This window comes from Perognathus longimembris, chromosome 16 (genome assembly GCF_023159225.1).
Source record: "Perognathus longimembris pacificus isolate PPM17 chromosome 16, ASM2315922v1, whole genome shotgun sequence".
Taxonomy (NCBI): Eukaryota; Metazoa; Chordata; class Mammalia; order Rodentia; family Heteromyidae; genus Perognathus; species Perognathus longimembris.
The window spans coordinates 34,474,016-34,496,994 of record NC_063176.1 but is presented as its reverse complement, the minus strand read 5'-3'; the positions used below and the strand labels follow the sequence as shown (position 1 = coordinate 34,496,994).

The following is a 22,979-nucleotide window of genomic DNA, read 5'->3' as shown; positions in this document are numbered from 1 at the left end:
CTGAGTACGATGATTATATGGTAAGTTACTTCCCAGAGACTGGAATTTTAATGTCTGACACAATCACTCTAAAATTCTAATGAGGATAAAGTTGTCTGAGGAAATAGGAAACTGGCAAGGAATGATATAATACTTCTCACCCTTTTACACCTGTAAACCAGCCCTTGTCAGTCCCAGGTGACTTGAGCCGGGCTAGAGCTGACTGTTTCCCTGCAACTCTGCAGAAATGGTCAGACACAGGACGAAAGGACAGGGGCTTTTGTCTGCTATCCCAGCTTTCTGCTGCTCAAAAACTCCAGGGGACATAGTTTTCTCTTTAGTTTTATAACATAAACCAACCCAACCCAATGCACAAAACACCTTTCCCTGCCACAGCAGAAAGAACCCTTGGGACCGAGACTCCCCTCAGTGTCTGTTCTGCAGCCTTCCCAGGCTGCTGTCATCTCCTTGGCTTTGGAGATGCCCCAAACAGGAACAGCAATAAATCTACCGGAATAAATCTGTCTGTGCGCAGACACAGTTCCTACCTTGGTGTTGAAGTCCAGAGCATTCTGAGATGTTTTGTATAGTTCAGGATACTTCAGCATATTCTCTTTTCGGCACGATCTCTCAAATATTCCGAGAGTTAAAGGAGGCATAGCCGTAAACATCTAGAATGACAAACTGGTCATTATTCTAAGTAGCCAAATGCCAGGCAAATCTTTATTTCAGAATATTAAATAAAATAGGAATGATCAACTACACTACGCTTACCACGTTATAAAGACCTATACACCATCTTTCAAAGAGGATCTGTCCAGAAAAGCCGTTGACAAAGGCAAACCAGATCTAGGAAGAAAACAACCCACAAAACCAGAATTAAAACACAAAAACATCAATTCATGGCTTAAAATCTCTTGTAAATGCTCCTTAAACAACACAAAACACAAAGCAGCAGCATCAACATATTGTTTTCAGGATATTCCTAAAAAATGTCATTTGTTCACTATTCAAAAATGCCATTTTATGCTTTTATAAGGTATTTTCTGTTTAAGACAAAGTTGGTTCTACCTGTCCAATTATAAAAAGGAACTATACTGAACAAGCAACCATAGATGTAAAAAAATTATGTGCTGTTTTGTTTCTAAAACAATATATCTAAATGCCATTTGATTTTTATAGCTTTAATTCCTTTTGAAAATAGGATTAACTGCTTAAAGATCATTTTCTTTATAGAATTGAAACTTATTTATTTATTTATAATTTCTCATACCAAGAGAGTCACTATTTTCTTCCACACTGGCTGTACCCACAAAGCTGGTTAAGCACAAACAAAATTTTACTTTACTCGGAAATTATAGTATCTATTGTCACATCTGGCTCCTGTCCTTTCACATTACAAAACATGCCTTTGTTATTACATGTCCTTTAAGGTGCTATTGATGGATGCAGATTCTCTACAGTGCAGATGCTTTGTTTTAGATATTTAGCTTGTTTATAGGTTTTCTTTTTGGCTATCAGAATTGATTCTGGACTATGTATGTCTTTTCTTAGGACAAATTCTCAAGGTAGAATTAATGGGTCACTGTATAGTTTTTCTCTTTTTAGCAGTTTTTAGTATATTAATTTTTATATATAGTATATTAGTTTTTATACATTAATTTCAAAAAATCCATTATCTTTAAGTAGTTATACAAAGGAGGTACTGTTTAACAAAGCAGTTTATAAATACAATGCATTTTGATCAGTGTTATTGCCTTCAACATTCTCACCCTCCTTCAACCCACCCCCTTCCCTTACTTTTCTTAGTTAAGTGGTCTATTCAATGAATTCTTGACTGTATCCTTCTTAATAAAATATTTTTAACTTAAGTTTTAAGCTTTGATAAAAATCTAATTCGTAGCTACTAGAGCCTAAGGTTCTCAGATATTTTAAAGTTCTCTTTAAAACAGAAAATAAGTGTGGAAACAAAATTTCTGGGTAATTTAGAGAAGTTTTCTCCAACATGTTTAAAACATACAAAAAATTAAAGTGACTATTAGTAATGCACTGATAGCTTTATTATTATTTTTTTAAAAAATCAAGTTGACCTGAGAGGGAAAAAGGCGAGAGCAGAGATGAGATTACATAAATACAATACAACATAACAACTGCAAAACTGTCTCAACAAAGTGATCTTGAACATGTGGCTCGAGTGAACTAGAGTCAGAGTCAAAGGAATCTGGCTACACTTCATGTTCCATTTAATCTCATTATAGAAGTATGAATTGCTACAAATTCACCATTTATCAATATGTATCCAGGCTGGCCCCGCCACGAACAGTTTCTGTACCCTCACTGATCCTCTTCTCTTTTATAACGGGGAAGAATGGCTGAGTATGTATGAAAATGAATGTCTTCTTGATGAGATGGAAAAGCAAACAAAGTAGTGATAACACATGAAAAAAGAAGTCCAGATTGTGTTAAGGTTGCAACACACTAATGATGGCAACAAAAGCAAAGAGATAGGAGTTAAATCTGAAATCCTTACTTGCTTTGCTAAAGGATTTGCAGAAAAATCTGGGACATTTGCCAGATCATTTATATGTGTAAACGTTAAAAGAACTTAGCATCTTCAGTGAAGTTTGCTCCTTCCTTATAATTACATACAATTAGACAAAACAGACTCCAGGTGACAATCTATATATATACACATATATGTATATACAAACATATGGATATTTCAGATTTCTTGGGTATGATGGAAATACAAAGGGTTTTTAAACCCAGACTTTCGTTGATGTATTTGCTACAAAGCCCAGCCCAGCCCAGCTTGTTGGTCTGCAGAAAGCTGAGGCTTTTTGCACACTTAACTCATCGAATGGATACGGTCTAGCTCAAAGGTTATAGTTCTAAATATATTTGTAGTCATCAATACTATGTATTATAAGAAGGCTATGGTAATGGATTTGTGTATGGCAGGTAAGCATTTGTACATGACATTTGATGCTGATTCAAAGTCTACTCTCAAACTTTTAGACTGTCCTCAAATCAGTGACTACATGCAAAAAGTTTTAAATCCAAAACAACTTGCAAACAAACCAAAAGTATACATTTGCAGTGTATGGCAAACATTTTAAGTGAAGAATTAACATGTTTTTATCATATAATTTTCCTTAGTGGATGAACATTGTGTTTTCAGAAATTTTATTTTCTGTATTATTAGAAATTCACATTCAAATTTTTTTTTTCAAAAGAGGAAGAGATGACTAGATGAGAAGAGAACCTTTGGTACTGCATCTATAGCTTCACACTGATATTCTGTCATCTAGGTTTACCTGTTTTATTTATTATTTGTGTGTTTATGTTAATTTTTAAAAACTGTCTTTAAATAGTTTTAAAAAGAGGTTTCAATTCAACATAACAATTTGTGAACACAATGTATCTTGATCAGTTAGTTTACTTTTCTAAAAAAAAAAAATCTGTATTTTTTTCCCTTTTCTTTTTGGTACTGGAGATGGAACCTAGCACATTGTGCTTGTCAGACAAGTGCTTTGCCCCTGAGCTCCAATCCAGCCTTACTTATTTTAGAGGATACAGAGAAGCTGGCTAATAGAGAAGCAATGCACTAGAAGTTTGTTTTTTATGTACATCTGAGATTTGTAATGAAGGGATAGATTAGGAACATATTTCATGCTCAGTAAAACAACACATGAATTACCATATACATATGAAATCCTTTCTTTGACTCAACCAGCACTGTGGGTGTAGAAGGAAAGTGTCAGGCCCTTGAAGAGGTAGATCCACAGGGAATCCATTTTTCAGTACAACATGCTGAGAAATCACCTTACCGACTTTTAATCAACACTTCTGGAAATTAGAGACACTACACTGCTCTAACGTATCACCAGGGAACTTGTGTACAACTAATCATTTGAAGGAAAAGATCTTATTTTGCTAAGGAGTTACAAGTTTTGGGGTGGGGGGATCTCTTTATTTATTTATTTTATTTTTTTGGCCAGTCCTGGGCCTTGAACTCAGGGCCTGAGCACTGTCCCTGGCTTCTTTTTGCTCAAGGCTAGCACTCTGCCACTTGAGCCACAGCGCCACTTCTGGCCGTTTTCTGTATATGTGGTGCTGAGGAATCGAACCCAGGGCCTTATGTATACAAGGCAAGCACTCGTGCCACTAGGCCATATCCCCAGCCCGGGGGGGGGGGGGGAGGGCATTCTCTTTAGAAGGAGTCAATAATTTAAAAACAAACAAACAAACAAAAAACCCCACCAAACTCCACAGCCAGGCAGCTCCCATAAGTAAGAGCTCCATACCAGCCTATTACTGAATTTGTATCTATTTGTGTGGCTGGGATAATTCACAGCAATTGAGCAGCTAGATGATGATATTCCTGGCACTACAACAATGGCAAAACAGTTTTTGCAGAAAACCTACAAAACCCATAGTGCTCAAGATGGTTCTGTTATTAGCAAGGCAACCCCAGACCTGCTTCTCTGGAATTATTTCTAAATTCTACACCCCTGCAGAGGCGTGGCAGCTAAGGCTCCACAGGCATTTTCCTGATGCAGCATTTCTGCATATTAAACAGCAGCTTACAAATACTCAATGAGTTCTCTGCTCCCACGCCTGACCAGTACAAAAAACTGAAAGGAGAGATTGGAGACTGGCAGTTGTCCTCGCTAGGGACATTCAGCGATGTGTTTTCTGTCTATTCATTCACAGTATTGACATGAGCCATTAACATCTGCAGAACTTGTTTTAGCTGGCAAAAGTTGGGTATTTGGGAACTGATTTAAAAGGTCAATTCGTTTCCAAGACAGTTGAATTATATTCAAAATATGTTTCCATAAAGTGCTAAAAGAAAAATAAAGATGAGATTTCCAGTAAAGTGTAGAACTCACTTCCCTTTCAATGTGTGAAGAATGTGATCAGTGTTAAATATCTCATGAAGAGGCTTTAAATTCAAAGCCAAGTGAAACTTAGGGTTAATCAACCACAAGTTATATAACTCTGGGTTTGAAATAGTGCATGAAGCTTTAGTTTTCATTTGAGTTTAGTGCATATTACTTCCCCCATTTGTCCATAAATTTTGTTCACTTCATTGTTGATTGTCAGTTAATCTCAATTTAAAAAGCAGCTGTCTGTCAATCTAGATTTACAATCCAAACTTAATTCATTTTGTCAAATTAATTTTTTGCAAGCAGATTTATTGCTGGCAGTGGCTTTCAACTCCTTATTTAAAAGTCTTCAAAAGTCTATGTAAATAAACAATATAATACCTTTTGACTGTCAGTGTTTTGACAAAGTTAGATATACAGAAGAGAATGGAAGTAAAAATTCCATCCCGATTATTTTAGAAAAAAATCACAAATTTATATATAAAATGGATTTCTTTAATCTCATAAAGATTTGGACTTGCATTTTGCTTTAAAACACAGATTATTACACATCAAATCTTATCATAATAAGCAATCATCAAGTTCATTAAGTTTCTTCCTTGTGTTTCCAAATATATGGTTGTTAATTAATTTTTGAACTTTTGAGACAGGGTCTCACTATGTAGTCGAGGCTGGCCTCAAACTCACTGTCTTTATGCTTCAGCCCCAATGGTACTGGGATTACAGGTGTGTGGCACTCTATCTGGCTTGTATTTGGTCATTTAAATCTAATGGGTTATAATCTGTGGATATTTTCAAGACACTATTTCAATATGTCAAAATTAAGTTTTAATATTACCAATTTGACTCAAAGAACTATGCTTAGTGGTTAACACTTTAATAAGGAGACAGGAACTCTGTAAGAACAAAAAACGGTAAGCCAAGCATACAGCATCTCTAAGTAACAGGGTAGCTGTGGAAACTGATGATATTGTTTCCCTCTGGTGTAAGGTATGGGATCCATACAGCAAATGGTGAGGTCAAATATCTTCTGATAGATGAGTAGAAATGCTCCACTGAATAAAGGGCAAAGTAACACAGACATCTATAAGGGAGCCCTTGGCAGATTCATGAGCATTGGGAGGGTTTTCTCAAGGTCTTGGGATCCCTTGCTGTGTTCCTTCAGAGCTACAGTGAAACTGATCTCACATGAGTTTTCACTATTATAATACAGTTTCTGATGATTCAAAGGCCAAAAGTGAAAACAAAAGCAAATCATGTATGTATCACTTCCTCAGTAACGACCTACCAGTTATGATCATCATGTAGTTGTCCACTGGGCCATACTGTCCAGTGTGGTAGTTGCTGGCCTCATGGGCTCTAGAGCACTGGAGAGACACCTAAGCTAAACTCAGATGTGCTACAGACGCAAAATACACACAGGATGTTGAACACTTAGTATGGAGAAAGGCAAGTAGGAATAACAATTATTAATATTTTTCCATGTTAAAATGATAATAATTTGAACAGAGTGAAAGTAGGATATTAAAGTCATTGTGGTTTTAGTTTTAGTATTTTGCTAACGTAGCTCCTAGAAGATGAAGAATTACACATGTGGCTACATTGCCCTCCCATTGGCTGGCTCCTGGAAGACAGGGATCTCACTTGACTCACTTCAGAGCTGCTGGACTATGCCTGGTACCTGGCTTGGGAAAGGTGGATCCAAATGTTTGGAAAGTAACAGGCATCTATTTAAGAAGTTATATTGCTGACTTCAATTTTCAAATTTTAAGATGATGCTAAAACTGTTTGTGGAATTCTTTGGCTAGCCAGACAAAGGAATTACTATTCTGTAGATTTTTTTAGACAAATGCTTATTATCTGAACTCTTGTTACTTACCAAATTCAGAAACCAGAGCAGATCTGGATAACAAGGGATGGCTGTATAGAACGAAGGTCTGAGTTTTGAAATAAGAACTACTGACAAAATCAACACTGACGGAACTGTTGCATGTACTCCCTGATTTTACTCATCATCCCTCCCCCCCAAATTAGAACTGTTATCATCAGCTTTGTATTTATTATCCTCTAAGTTTTCTTTTTGATTTTTTTTTCCAGTCCTGGGGCTTGAACTCAAGTCCTGAGCACTGTCCCTGGCTTCTTTTTGCTCAAGACTAGCACTCTACCACTTGAGCCAGAGCACTACTTCTGGCTTTTTCTGTATATGTGGTGCTGAGGAATTGAACCCAGGGCTTCATGTATGGTAGGCAAGCACTCTACCACTAGCTCATATTCCTAGCCTCTAAAATTTTCTTTTTTTGTGTGGTTGGAACCACTCATTTTTCTTTTATTCTTACAGTTTTCCGTATGTACACTATCCTCTACAGTGTACAGTTGCCTTTGATGCATTTTTTAGGTTTATAAAAGGTATGCTTTAGCCAGGCACTGGTGGCTCATGCCTGTAATCCTATCTACTCAGCCAGCCCTGACAGGAAAATTAACCACAAAACGCTGGAGGTGGAGCTGTGGCTTAAATAGGAGAGTACTAGTGTTGTGCAAAAAGCTTACGGACAGTGCCCAGGCTCAGAGTTTAAGGCCCAGGACTGGCCAAAAACAAAACAAAACAAAACAAACAAATAAACAAAAAAACCAAGCCAAAAGATTTCCCTTACAATCTCTTTTGAAAACTGAAATCTTTACCTTACTAACAATGCTAATTTCCATCCAAGTACTATGTTTATTTCTTTTTAGCCAATTGAAATATTATTTATCTTCCATAGCTGACATTTTTATTATTTATTTGAGCATGCTTAGAAGTCATAAAAAGAAAATGAGCAAATGAAATATTAATGAAAACAATGAGAAAATAATGCCTTTATAAGGAACATTACTTTGTGGATATAAGTGGCAAGGACTTTAACCTGCTGTTACCTCAATGATGTAGAGGACTATGTTCTTGTAGAAGCAATACAGGATACACTTAGAGACTCTGTTATAGTTCCAGGCACCATGAACCATCAACAAATTCTTCAAATACTTGAACTGAAAGAAGAGTAGGAAACGTTAGTATTTTTTCCTCCTCACTGAGCTAGGAGATATGGAAGAATGGCAGTGGTTTACAACAGGATGCTTTACCTGGGCTATGGAGTAATCAGAAGAATTTGCTGCCTGTAAGCCTTCATTGCCACTTATTCCCACACCCACATGGGCAGTCTGTATCATGCTGACATCATTGGCGCCATCTCCAATTGCAAGAGTTATCACATTGACTTGCTTCTTAACCATCTCTACCACTTCAGATTTTTGAAGAGGAGAAACCCTTTAATTAAGACAGATAATTAATTACTTTCTGTTTTCTGGGACGGGGAAAGGGGAGGAATTTTGAAATGCCATTGTTTGGAAGAATCAAAGGAGTAAAAACTCAAAATAAATAGTTCTCCAAAGAACCATTTATGGAAAAGTCTGAAGTTTGAAAAGTTTTGTCTCTCTGTTAATCTGGTTGCCATTTTAAGGGGAAACAAGTTCTACAAGGAAAGATCTCATGATAGAAGATGCAATAATGCTGTATAAATTTGTTAAATAACAGCTGAGTCCAAAAATTCCACTGCTTCTCAACAAGTAACATCAGAATATCTAATTATTCACTTTTGAAGCAAGAAGAAAATCATAAGGGCTGTTGAACAGAAGCCCACATACTAAATCCCATGCAGTACCTAGGTAATTAAACTTGTGAGCTATTATAAGCTGGTCTTAGATAATATATTTAGTATGGTTGAAATGACTTAAAACTCTCTTTAATAGTAGGAGGTTGGATCATTTTCTACTTGTTCCTAGACACCACTGTGATTCTCAACCAAATTAAAGATTAAACACTTGATTATTGCTCAAATGCTTCACTTTCTTCCAAAGGCAATGGCAGATGTTTACACAGAATAGAAGACATAAACAACTATTTAAAATTTTTATTTGGTATTAAGTTTAGCTGGAGGCTTGGCTCAAGTGGTAGAGCCCTTGTCTAACAAGCTCAAGACTCTGAGTTCAAACCTCAGTTCCATCAAAATTTTTGGCGGGGCAGTTTTTCACACACTTTAAACAGGAGCCTCTTAAGAAACAAATGACAAGAAAATCGTAGAAGGGTTTGAAGACAGAGAATATCAGTATAATTAGATATATTGTACATATTCTAGTGGGAATTATAGAGCAAGTCAAGAAGACTAAAGCATGACTTGGTCCACTGATTATTAAGACAGTAATAGTTGGAAAAAACTTACTAATTAATTAGTAAGAAACATCATACACAATTTTAATGAACAAGAAAATATCTTAGGGCTAATATGTGTGTGTGTGTGTGTGTGTGTGTGTGTGTGTGTGTGTGTGTGTGTGTGTGCGTGCGCATGCATGCCAGTCCTGGGGCTTGAACTCAGGGCCTGGAGGCTGTCCTTGCATTTTTGCTCAAGGTTTACACCCTACCACTTGAGCCATAGCTCCACTGTTCATTTTCTGGTGCTTAATTAGAGTTGAGAGTCTCATGGACTTTCCTTTCCAGGCTGGCTTTGAACTGCAATCCTCAGATCTCAGCCACCTGAGTAAGTAGGATTATAGGTGTGAGCCACCAGCACTTGTCTCAGGGGGAAATTTTTTTTTTTTTACATCAAGATTAGGTGGCGTAGGTGTCTAATAAATATCTGCTGACAGTTCTGAGAAATCAACTGTTACTTATTTAACATTGAAGATCCACCACCAGTACTGTGAGATCTGAGTTTCACTGTGTGAAGCCAGCCTGGGTAAGAAGGTCTATGAGACTTATCTTCAATTACCTACCAAAAATCTGGAAGTGGAGCTGTGGCTCAAGTGCTAGCCTTGAGTGAAAATAGTAAGGGATAGCACCCAAGCTCTGAGTTCAGCTTCATATTGGCACACACACACACATGCAGTAAACACACACACACACACACACACACACACACACACACACATCCTGGCACTTTCCTTTGCTTATTTCCACAGGAAAAAAATCTCTAGCACTGTATACTTTGCACAAGTATGTGTCTTCACAATGTAATAGAATGGAATGAGCATCACTACATAAGTCTGTGATTTCCTGGAGGAGTATAGGAGTCTTCTCTTTATACTTCCAGTTCCTGATCGAGAATAGGCACTTAATAAACGATTGTTATACGAAAGAACTATTTTAATTTTTCCTTTGGATTTCCATTTAGTGTCTGGCAATAATACAAAATGACACAACTGTGAACTCAGCAAGGGACTGAATATCAGGTCATTAATGGGCCATTTCACTGTTGTTAGCCTCCATTTCTCTTCAGAGCAATTTTCATCTCATTTTCACATTTTATTTAATTTTTCTTAACAGGCTAATGTAAATTGGTAAGCCAACTGGCTCTAGGCCAATGAACTTAAACACAGATTGTAGTTGACATTGAGTGAATGTATAAAAAAAGCTTTAGCAGCCATGCTCTATCTAAAAAGCAAATGGGAAATGGGCAGGAACAGAGAGAAGCACTCAAAAATATTTATCCACTCCTTTTAGTGGGCTTGTGGTATAAATGCTCTATGACTCACACTAAGGGCTCCGTGTAGCCAGGGTATAATCAGACTTTTTTTCATGAACTAATGTTGAGCTAAAATTAGTGATTTAAAGTAGTGTCAGAAAAGGGTCATATTAATTTTTTTCTTCATGATGATTATGGTCAATCACCGTTTTTTTCTACTTGACACTTCAATTTTCAATATCCTTCAAGTAAAATTAGCTGAACATTTTTACCCAAGTCCACAGGGATGGCGAACTCAACTATTCAAGACAGACAGTGGCTTGGTGGCTCATACCTGTCAAGAGGCTGAGATTTGAGGATCACAGTTGACCTGGCTCAGGCTGGAAAGTTCATAACACTCTTATCTCCAATTAGCCACCAAAATAACAACAATAACAACAAAAGCCAGAGTGGGGGAGTGCGGTATAGCTCAAGTATTAGAGCACCAGCCTTGGGCAAAAAAGCTAGGGTATAGACCCCTGGCCCTGAATTCAAGCCCCAGTATCAGCACACACACACACACACACACACACACACACACACACACACACACACACACACACATCCCACACCAAACTAACAACAACATAAAAAAGAGTGGAAATACTCTTATGCACCATAATTATCATTTGCTCTCATTAGCAGGCTGAAATGTGGCTAACTGGCTTCAAAGAATATTTAAGAAACAATGGGAGCTCTCATTTCTGATGTGTTTGAAATAGCAGCTGGTTGCTAAACCTAGATGTTGGATTTAAGTGGGGCTTCATGAAAGGTAAAATTGTGTATTCTTAAACACTGAACTGGGGGTTTGGGGGTAGGGAATTGGGGAGGGTGGAAAGGTGGGAGAAAAATGAGGGAGGAGGTAACAAGTTGGATAAACAATGTACTCACTGCCTTATGTATGAAACTGTAACCTCTCTACACATCACTTTGACAATAAATAAGTCAATTAAAAAAATAAAAAAGTAAAAAACAACATCATTGAACTCAAAATATAAATGGAAAAACTTGTGAGGTAGAACACAGAACTTTACTTTTGCGTGGAAGTCTTTTGGTATAAAGTCTACATTTTTTGTTGCATAACCCTCACTCGTGAGACAGAGCCCACTGTTTCCCTACAGTGGAGAATGGAATGTGATGACTCCTTCCATCCCACCTTACAATTACCCGAGATCTCCCTCAAAGGCACAAATTCCCAGCAACCCAAAATCTTTCTAGACCATTATACCTGGTTTACTAGCAAAACCTTCATTAGATTTTTTTCAATGATTTCATGAAATATTTTATTAATGATGATTTCTCTAAGAACTAAAAGTTAACTCAAGGAAGCAAAAGTACAAGTGTGCACTACAGTGTTCAGGCTCAAGGCAGAGGGTGCTGGGTCATGTGTCAGCAGGTCTCAGGGAAGAAATGAACTGTTTCTTTCCATGTGTCCATACCATGTGCACATGGCCTCACCAGGCGTTTTTGCTCATGGCTGACACTTTGCCTCTTGAGCTACACCTCTAGCTCAGCTTTTTGCTGGTTAATTGGAGTGTCTCACAAAGTTTGCTAATCAGGTTGGCTTCAAATCACAACCCTCAGCTCTCAGTCCCTAGTAGTTATGATCTTAGGTGTGAACCACTGGCACCTAGCAGAAATGAGCTTTAAAGGGATCCAGGTTAGTGAAACTAAAGTTAGTTAAAAAGATCTTCTACAGATTGGGTGTTCCCAACACAAAAATATAAAATGTGTAACGCTCTCCCAAAACTTTTGGGTTTGCTGAAATGATGCTACATGTGGAAAACTTTTGCACCCAACATTATGTGACAAGACACTCCAAAAAGAAATACAGGCACACTTAAAATATTGTATAAAATCACCTTCTGGTGATGTAAATAGGTTTATGTGGAAAATGAACTTCTTGCTTAGACTCTGGTTCCATCTCCATGATATCTCACTATTGATATCCAATCATTCCATGGAGACTGCTCTCAAGGAAGGCATGTGCATGCTTCAATGCACAGAGTTCAGTACCATATGCGATGCTTGATTCCTTTCTCCTGTAATGCCACACAACTTCCTCTAGAGACAACGAATCTCAAATTTTTACTTTCTCACTTCAACTCTATCAACCTTCACAGTGGTGCCTTACTTAGTAGGTACCATTTGTTTTCTTGGAAGCATGCTTCTCCAAATTAAGGGCAGGGAAACACTCAGTGGACAACACAATTTTGAACTCACATGCCCACACCACACAGTTCAGTTTATGTATAAAATTGTGTTTTGAAGTTAATTATTCATTTGACTGTGCTTGGTAAAAACCATATATAATAAATCTAGGAATAGTTGGGCTTGCTCTATTCCAAAATCTGGAGGAGAAAAACAGCAACCCTGAAACACTCCAGTTCTAAGCATTTTGGCTAAGTGCTACTCAGCCTGTACTATTTTCAAAGCATCAATTAAAAGAAATTGTTCTTTGTAGGCATTACAATAAAAGAAAGGTAAATTTGAAATCATATGAATTATATAACATATATGCATATATATGTATGTATATATAATTTTTTCCTACTCCAGAAAAAGTAGCAATGAGTATGGGCTGTAAGAAGCTCCTGGGCAAGGTAGCATTGGCCTTCGCCTTGACAAGGAGTAGAGAGCTCTCTTCTCATAAAGGAATGAGCATGTTAGTTTTCTACACATTTGAAATTCTTCAGAATATACTTCTTCTACTGATGTGTTTTTAACTCTTAGAAGGTTACTACTCAACTCATCAGAATTCACATTTTTTGGCTTTTGTCCACTTGTTTCTATGTATGATTCTTCCCAAAGCCTATCCAAAACCGCTTGACCATGGCTGAGAATATGTAAATCTTAAAACTTTCCCAGCACCAACAACAACTGATTGTGTAATCTGGATGCATCACAAAAGAAGTATTATTTTTTCTTCCCGATGTGTGTGTGTGTGTGTGTGTGTGTGTGTGTGTGTGTGCCTTCAACCCCTGTGTGTCTGAATCAAGATTGAAATTATTTACAGTTTTCTTCCACTGGTGCCTTTTCTTCTTCAAGAGCAGTAATAGACTAGACAGAAAACAATGTAGCCTATAGATCCAGCATGTGTCATGAAAGTCTGTTTTCCTTTTCTGTGACTCCACAAACACAGGGTGGCCCAGTACGATATAGCCTGGGAGAACACTGAGTTCAATGTGCCCTTCAGATACCATTCTAGCTGTGGTTTCTATACCTTATTCACTGTTACTATTTGCTACCCAATAACTTTCACTGCACTATGAACAATAGATCAGAGCACACAGAAATGATTACAATTTAAGGTCAGAAGTAGTCCATCTTATATGAGCTCATTTTATACTCTGTTAATGAGACTAATGCCTTTCTAAATGGAAAATGGATAAAGATTATATACACATGTATGTACACAGACATGTAACAATAACTTGTGAGACTTTCTTTTTATAGGTAGTCAGAAGACAGACACTGCAAATTTAGAAGTAATAGTATTATTAGAATTTTAAATGTATATAAGGGAAAGGTTATTAGTCCAAAAAAATTCAGCAGGATAAACTATGTATTCCTTCAACTACTTAGAGAAAGACAGAACAACTTAAGAAGAAGAATAACTTATTTCTTAGTTATCCTGTGATGTTTGTACAGTAAGCAGGCTCTGTACTTACAAAGCCTGAAGTTGGCTTCTTGTGGTGATTTAGAGGTCAGGCTCTGCTCTATTTTCCTTTGCAACAAAATTCTTTTAAGTTTCTTTTGCAAATATCAGTCAATTCTCCATTGAGCCATATTTTACTGACCAATAGAGAAATTACAAAAAGACCACCCCCCCAATAAAAACCAATGAGGTCTTATCTGAATCTTTTTGAACTAAAATGTGTCAAGTTTATTTATAAAGCTTTAATTTGATAGAACATTGCCAGAAAAACTTTTCTGCTATGTACAGCCATATTCGAATTCTGTTAGGAACTCACCATGAATTTATTACTGGAATGAAAACAGCAGCTTATATAGCAAATCCTAAAGCTGATACTTAGCATATGGTACATAATGAAACAGTCAGCCATTTCTAGGTAGGAGAACCGGGCTATTCAAATGACTGATGACCGAGTGCTCTACTCGCCTCCAAAAACAACATCAGCTCATATCCTGCAGCCACAGGTACCACAGAGACCTTACAATACTAGGGATGGGGTCTGCAGAAATAAAACACAGTCTTTCTACAGAAAATATTAAAAAATAGAGAAGAAGCAACCTCAAAACAGACTTCCTTTCTGCAGTGCATTTTGGAGGCAAAAATTCTTTTGTGAAATTTATGTCATTATAGAAGTAAAATACCATATTGTGTTCAATTTCAGTGGGTAAGAAATATTTTAAATAGGGATCATTCTTACTGGTAGTCTAAGGGTACACATAAAATTTGCATGCACAAAGGTTCCAGACTGTGCACAGCAAATACACTTTACAAGAGGCATGAAGAACACTTATCCTGGCAAAGACATTTACTATAGGGTTTATCCACAATGCTGCTGGTCACTTTGTTGAGGGGACATAATCTATTCATGCTGGTCCTCACACTGGATTGTAGCACAGGGCTTATGTAAAATATGGTAATGAGACTGAATGGAAATTTGTAGGAAATTTTGTGGAAATTCATCTCACGCTACTAACTTTACAACCTTCATTTGTTTTTGACTGCTTGCTGCTAGGAAGCAGATCTGTATAATCAAATCCCTCTAGAGTATAAGAAAACTATGTAAGGGATTTTGCATACCAAGTTTTCTTTCATGGGCAGGAAAGACAGGTAAAAAATTATTAGGTAGGAAGGGAGATATCTACTTCTTCAAGAAAAGTGTGTATTCAGAATCGATCAGCACCAGATGGCAGGGTGGCCTGTGCTTCATGATAAACGTCTCTGAATTCATAGCTAGTTCTAAGGAACAGAATGTGTCAGAAGTTTTTTGAGATAACCAAGAAAATGGTAGAAACAGCATCTGAAAGTATTAATCTGGAAGCTCAAAATATACAAAATATAGTCTGCATATGAATAGAGAAGATATTTAGAGAGGGAAAAGCATCAGGAAAGTTATCCACCCTCACAAAGGAGGTCAGACAAGAGTGGGTGAGCCCAGTGGAAGCCCTGTCCTGTGCTATCTGCAAAGCAGGAGATGAGCTCAAAAGAGCAGTGTCACCCCCTCAGCAACGCTTACCCAAGCATTCAGTCATTCTGTGGTATATGACCCACGTTTTCTGGAAACTCTACAGGGAGAAGAAAGTAAAAGACCTCAAGCCTTCCTCCTGCCCCTAGGCACTATTAATTTAAGCATTTTTATTGAATTACTGTCTCAGAAGGTTGATGTCAAAAATCTGCACCACAGTGGTCTACAGACTCCTTCTCTGAAGAGATGGAAGTGGTAAAGAGATAGGTTTTTCCTATGTGGCTTGAGGCCCAGATACCTCTTCTTGCCTGGGCGTTTTGCCCATTGGACCAGTGTGAAGCACTCCTGATCAAGAAAGCTGATGGCGTTGTCCACATTCTTCTGCCCTTCCACATCCTTGCTCTCAGAGCAGTGGGACTGTGGCCTCCTCCCATTCCTGTTCCTGATAGCTAGCCAGAGCTCTGTCACTTTTTTTTTTCTTTCCTCTTGACTCTGGGTAGGTAAGAGAGGGTTGGCTATCCTTTGGGGAGGCGGGTGGGCAAACTCAGGACCATGAGCTTGCTAAGCAGGTACTCCATGATGGGATATACACTTCCATTTCTTTTGGCTTTCACTGTTTGTCAGATTTGGCCTTGTGTCTATGACTGTCCGGACCATGATCCTCCTATTTGTGCTTTAGGATGACAGGCATGTATCACTGCACCAACTCTTTTCTTATCGGTTGACATGGAGGTCTCACTAGTTTTTACCCTAGGCTGGCTTTGATCTGGATCCTCCAATTCTCCACCTCCCAAGTAGCTGAGTGCAAATCACCACATGTGGCCTGTGGCTTCATTTATTTTACCTCTTGGTGCTACTGGGGTTTGAACTCGATTGGCATGCCCCTACCTCTGAGCCAAGCTGCACTTTCTGCATCCAGCTTCTCTCCCTTGAGATGGAGTTGTGTGGACTTTTGGGTATGGTCTATTCTCCTAGTTTCATTCTCCTGAGTTTAGGATGATGGGTGAATACCACTGTGTCAAGCGATGTGTTGAGAAGGGGTCTCATGAACTTGTCTCCCCACACTATCCTCAAACTGTGATACTTCCCTTTTCAGCACTCCTCCTCCCCATCCCCCCCACCCCCTGCAAGTAGCTTGTAGCTACTTTTTTTTTTTTTTTGAGTGTTAGCAACTCAGTTTGCCTTTCCTCCATCTTCTTCTCCCGCCTTGGGGGAGCCAGTCGTCTTTTAAAAAACATTTTCCCCATGTGGATAAGTTTCTCTCCTCTTAAAAAATATCTAGTGAATAGGGCTGGGCCTGTGGTTACAGTGGTAGAGCATCTGCCTAAGAGCATAGCGTGTCAAGTTCAAACCCTGGTATTGTCTTGCACCACTTGTGTCCAGTTTCGACACAGCAGTCTAATGATAGTATAGATGGATTAAACAGAGATTTAGAAAACAAGACAGGACACATATGAAACAAAGGAAAGTCAGATTAGCAATTTTCATATTAGGTGAAAAAGAATGAAAGACACAAAAGTGGTCAGAAAAAATTTGTTTTTTGTTTTGTTTTGCTTTTTTGTACTGGCTTTTTGAACTTAGGGCATGTGCTATAATATCTGAACCACCCCTCACCATTTTTGCTTAAGTTATTTTTCAGAGAGAGCTCCTGTTATTGCCTGGGGATGGCCTTGGACCACAACCTTCCTATTTGGGTCTTCTGAATATTTGGGATGACACATATGTGCTACCAGGCCTAACTTGTTCTTCAAAGATAGGGCCTCAGTAACAGTTTTTACTGGGGTAGCCTTGAATTATGACCCTCCTTTCTCTGCATCCTAAACATCTAGAATTACAGGAGTATATCACCAGATTGGGCTTGTTCATTAAGGTGGAGTTCTCACTAACTTTTGGCTCTGGCTGGCCTTGAACTGCAATCTTCTCAATCTCTACTACCTGAGTAGCTGGAATTATAAGTCTGAGTCACTGAACCCAGCAGAGAGAAATTTTTTTATGTATGCTAGTATTTTTCTCATTAGACTATATACAGGAAGATCAGATGGCATTTGTAAGAGCAACAAGAAATTTAATAATAATTGCCATGTATTAACTCAGTTATTCCTTGTAACTCTAGGAGAGCAACTAGTTTTATCTTTGTTTTGAAGAGAAAAAGAATAACTCCAGAGAAATTTAAGTAATTTGTCACTCAGCATCTAGGAGACTGATTCTAGATTCTCTGAATTGTGGCCCTCATGCCTGAATATGGCACCACATGGCATTATAAACAGAGGGAAAGAATGCATTGCTTAGTAAATGGTAATGGGAGAATCTGATCACTATGTAGAAATAAATCACACAAGATACTCCTTCTTTGTAGCATATACAATAATAAACTCCATATGAAATAGAGACCTATGCGGAAAGCTGTAAAGTTAACAGAAGACAATGTAGGACGGAATCTTCATGAGTAGAACTCCAAAGCTCACTGGCCATAGGTGGACTTAGGTTGATGTTGCCAACAATTTCTGTTCCAGGAAGGACTTAAGAAGGGAGGCAGGCTGGAGGATATTTGTTGTATTAAAATAAATAAAATATCAGTATCTACATCAAAGAATTCTTGTACATAAGCAAAAGAAAAACATGGGGAACTCAATATCCTTCCTTCCTTCCCTTCCTTCCTTCCTTCCTTCCTTCCTTCCTTCCTTCCTTCCTTCCTTCCTTCCTTCCTTCCTTCCTTCCTTCCTTCCCTCCCTCCCTTCCTCCCTCTCTCCCTCCTCTTTCTTTTCCCTCCCCTCCCCTCGTCTCCTCTCCCCTCCCTCTCTGTTGGTCTCTGTCTGTCTCTGTCTCTCTCCTTCTTGCTTGCTTGCTTGCTTACTCTCCTTTCTCCCAATCCTATGGCTTGAACTCAGGGCCTGGATGCTGTCCCTGAGCTTCTGTACTCAAGGCTAGTGTTTTACCACTTGAGCCATAGATCCATTTCTGGCTTTTTAACTGGTTAACTGGAGACAAGAGTCATGGATTTTCCTGCCTGGGCTGGCTTCAAACCATGATCCTCAGATCTTAGCCTTCTGAGTAGCTAGGATTACAGGCATAAGCCACCTGCATTCGGCCCAACATTTTCTTTATAGCCACATTACCATCAACTTTATATGTCTGTCTGATATTTATCAATTGCTACAGTTCACTCACACATATCAGCGACTGCCTGTGGGATACTGGCATGGTATGTGTTTATTTCAGTGGATACTTGCTAACAGGGAAGGCAGTGATTGTTCCTCCTGTAGTAAACCATACTGTTTCTAGAAACTGGCCCAGAGTGGATGCTCAAAAGATACTTCTTGAATAAATGGAAGAATGGACTTCAAAACCAGAAGGTTAGTGTGGTAAGTACTTCTATTTACTATTAGAGAGATGATTACCAAACCAAAAGGAGCCATCAAATAGGTGAAGTTAGAACTTCCGGAATGTACTCTCTTACCATGGATCTAGGAGTTCACATGAGTGAACTATTGGGCCATTCTGACTGAAATGAAATACAGATATTACAGCCCCTCCCCATACACAGTCAAATATCCACATTCTTATCCCTTTGCAGTGATAGGGCCTAGAAAGGTAATAGAAAAATATAAAAATCAAGGAAGCTCTGGCTCTTTCAAGGCTGTAGTAGGATTACTGCATGAGAAGGTGCTGAATATGCCATCTGTGCTTCCTGATTGTTGGGCTGGCTCCGGCCCTCTAGCACTTTGCTGGCATTTCCCCTGGGGCAGCAGCAGCCAAGGCACTGAATGACAGCAGGGGCAGATTTTTATCAGGGTTCTCATCTTTTCTTTTGCTGCAATAGGCTAATATCTATTGACCCTTCTGACAAATTACTTCTAGAAACACCCATTATTGTAAATTTCCATTGTTATTTTAAATCATACCCATTATTCTTGGGTCCAAAAGCAGAGAAAAGTTTAATAGGGCCACCCCACTGTGTGGCTGGTACTGTGTAAATAATGTAGTCACTTTTGAAGAATTATGGACCAGGGGGATATATATTAGGTAGGGAAAGATGGGCAAATGAATCAATTTCCAAAGTTGGGATGGAGAATACTTTTAGAAATTAGGGCAGTTTAGGAACATTTTATCTTTTTTTTTTTCTCTCTTTTTTTTGCTCAAGGCTAGCACTCTACCACTTGAGCCACAGCGTCATTTCCGACTTTTTTCTATATATGTGGTGCTGAGGAATTGAACCCAGGGCTTCATGTATACGAGGTCAGCACTTTACCACTAGGCCATATTCCTAGCGCATAGGAACATTTTATCTGAAACAACTCCTTCTACATTCATTCATACCAGGTGGCAAGATTAAGGTCCTGAGGCTAAATTCAGGGACCTTATTTATTTATCTATTTATTAACTTACATAATGTCTAGAGCTGCTTTCTTTTTTTTGCTATAAGAACAGTCTGGAATAGTTCTAACACAAACTACATAGCAGTTATTAAGCCTTTTACTATTTGCAGTCTAGCTTTTTTCTTTTTTCTTTTTGTCTACTGTGGGGCTTGAACTCAGGGCCTGGGAGATATTCCTGAGGTTTTGTGCTCACAGCTAGCACTCTGTCACTTTGAGCCACAGCTCCACTTTCAGTTTCCTGGTGGTTTATTGGAGATGAGACTCACAGACTTTCCTGCCCTGGCTGGCTTTGAAAGGTGATCCTCAGATCTTAGCCTCCTGAGTAGCTAGGATTACAGGTATGAGCCACCAGGGCCTGGCTTTCTTGCCTAGCTTTTTATATTAACTGTCTATTCATGCTTACTCTATCAAACACCCCTCCTTTTGGAGAATGTTACCTGTAACCACTCCTTTCTCAGAAGGCTTGACTGAAAGCCCACTGTAAACCCATTTCTTGACTCTCTATCACCTTGGTAACACATTTTCTGCTTCCAAACCATCTTTCTCCTTGAATGCTGTCTTTATTTTTTCTGCTCCTCATGCCACAACTACTGGAAGGAAGGTCCCCTGGTTTGACTCTTGGAATCCTAGCATGGGTCAAAACTCAGCCTTCCTTGAACTTATGCTAAATGGGGATGGCCCAGACACATTTATGAAACTGTAAGTAATCATGGGAACCAGTTGGGCCAAATTAAATTTGCTTCCCTTTTCTACATGGGAGAGTCAACAAACTGACAGGGTAGAGCAATGTTATAGGTTCCATGTACTATGCCCTTAGCAAATCAGAACTGAGGGAATACAGGGAACAATCCACCAGACAGATTTATATCTGACTAAAGAGCATACTGGAGAGCTGGCTTATTGATTTATGCAAAGCTTTAGGCAAGCTTTTAGTGGAAAGCTGCAGAGCTGTGCATTTAAAATTGCTGATAAGCATTACCACAGATTTGAATGTAGGGGTGGGAGATATAGATGCATATTCAGTCAGTAAAACTGCACAGAAAAAGAATAGATTGAATAAGGTACGATTCAAGAAGGATGTGATGAAACTCAAATGACCAGTTACTTTGAAAGGCTAATAAGTACCGGAAGCATGAGGAGGCTTCTGGGAGACTCGTGATGCTGGGATGACGTGCACATGCATGCTTGCTTCATTTATTTTCCAGGAAGAGACTATCTCATCAGAAGGACATAATCTGCTGTTCTGATTGAGGGGCGTGTGAATGTGTGTCTGCATTGGTGATGGTGCTTTTCTATGAAGAGTCACAACTACATCTATATAGTGTTGAATTACAGTGGAATGTTGTGGCACTTAAGTTTTTCATGTACTTTACTTCATTATTGTTATTGTTCTCATCATCAGTATTATTTGGTGGTATTAGGGTACTAGGGTACTTGCTCATGTAAGAGTTCTACCTTTTAAGTTATATTCTCAGCTCTTTTTGACTTATTTATTTTTCAGGTAGAGATTTTCTTTTCTTTTTTTCTTTGTGCTGGTACTGGTGTTCTCATTTGTTTTTGTTTTCATTCACCACTGACACTGTACCACTTGAACCTTACTTTCACTTCTGAATTTTTACTGGTTAATCGGAGAGAAGGGTCTCTCATTTCTGTCTGCCTGGGCTGGCTTAGAACTATGATCCTCAGAGCGCAGACTCTTGGATTATAGGTGAGAATCACCTGTTTAGAGCTGTATTTTATGCTTTTGCATGAAGTCCACCTTAAGATGAGATTCTCCTACCTACATCCTCTGGAGAATCTCAGATCATGGGTATGAATACTTGTGCTTATTTATTGAGATAAAGTCTTGTAAACTTTGATTAAGGCTGTCTTTGAACTACAATCTTCTCTGGCTCCTCAACATCTGGGATTATGGGCATGAATCCCTAAACCAGGAAGATTTCTCATGTTAGACTTTAGATATTTAACTGCCAAATATTATCTGGTGGAGCACACAGAACAGGGTACTTGACTATAATACTGCATGTAGTTACTTTAATACTCCATGATAGAGGAGGAACAGGAAACAAGATAGGCAGGGTTGAGCAGATACTGCTATGTTAAAGTACAATATGGGCATCGAACAAAGCTTTAACGTTTATTCAATGTGTCCTCTTTTAGCCATGTAGGAAAGAAAAATTTCCATATTTCAAATATGTTTCATATGTTTGAAAGAAACATTTCATATTTTTTGGAAGCAAATCTAGGGTTGATGTTCATTATCAGTTTGTCCTTTCAAAGTCAATCATCTGCTTGGCACCCAGTGGTGTTTGGAGAGGTCTTTTCTGTAAAGGAATGTCTGGTGAGCACTGTTAGCTTCACTTGTGCTTGACGGCTACCTTTTAAGTGCAGCACTTACTAAGTGAAATCCTTCAAGCTAAAGCCAAGCCCCACAGATTCAAGAAGGAGATCTATCTTGAGTTTTGTAGAGTGTACTCGCACTATGACAGAAATCACTCCAAGTATCCCTACAGAGCTCTGCTGAGAACCCCTTCATAGAGCAAGGTGAAAGGTTTTGCCTGGAATGTCACTCCCAAGCCCCAGTGTTTACTGAATTCAAGTATTTTTTTCTTCAAATCCCCTATGAGGAAAATAGCCTACAAGGGGGTTAAACTTTGATTAGAGATGTCGCAAGTAGGGAAAAAATGCTTACTTCAATTTAATTTCTGCTTTTCAAAAGACATGAGTACATAAATTATGGAGGAGAATGGTGATTACTAGACAGTCTAAAAGCTGGAGGCTCTATGCCAATTTTCAACCAACTGTCACGGAACATAAGTTTCAAAATATGTTTAAACTAAACTGACAACTGCAAGAAAAAAATGTAAAATTCTTTGAAAGGCTGGGTTATGTGAACTGATGAGGACCTCAGAACCACACACTATTTAACACACAGCAAAACTGCACTGTAACATTCCCACTCTTCCAGAAGAGTAAAAGAGGCTGAGAAGCTGTGTCCCCAGATGCAGTGGGACCCCAGCACAGAGTGGACAACATAGAGATCAT

The 22,979-nt window shown here is 38.5% G+C and overlaps 1 protein-coding gene across 4 annotated transcripts in view; it reads right to left on the bottom strand.

The window, feature by feature from the left end:
* Positions 1 to 22,979, bottom strand: part of Atp8a1 (ATPase phospholipid transporting 8A1) — a 219,798-nt gene that overhangs the window by 36,493 nt on the left and 160,326 nt on the right. For all 4 annotated transcript variants that reach the window (XM_048364487.1, XM_048364486.1, XM_048364485.1 and 1 more), the window contains 4 exons: positions 7,986 to 8,169; positions 7,782 to 7,892; positions 754 to 828; positions 528 to 650 (listed from right to left, as the gene is read on the bottom strand). In XM_048364487.1, coding sequence (XP_048220444.1) covers positions 528 to 650; positions 754 to 828; positions 7,782 to 7,892; positions 7,986 to 8,169 — 493 coding nt within the window. The remainder of the gene's footprint in view (positions 1 to 527; positions 651 to 753; positions 829 to 7,781; positions 7,893 to 7,985; positions 8,170 to 22,979) is intronic.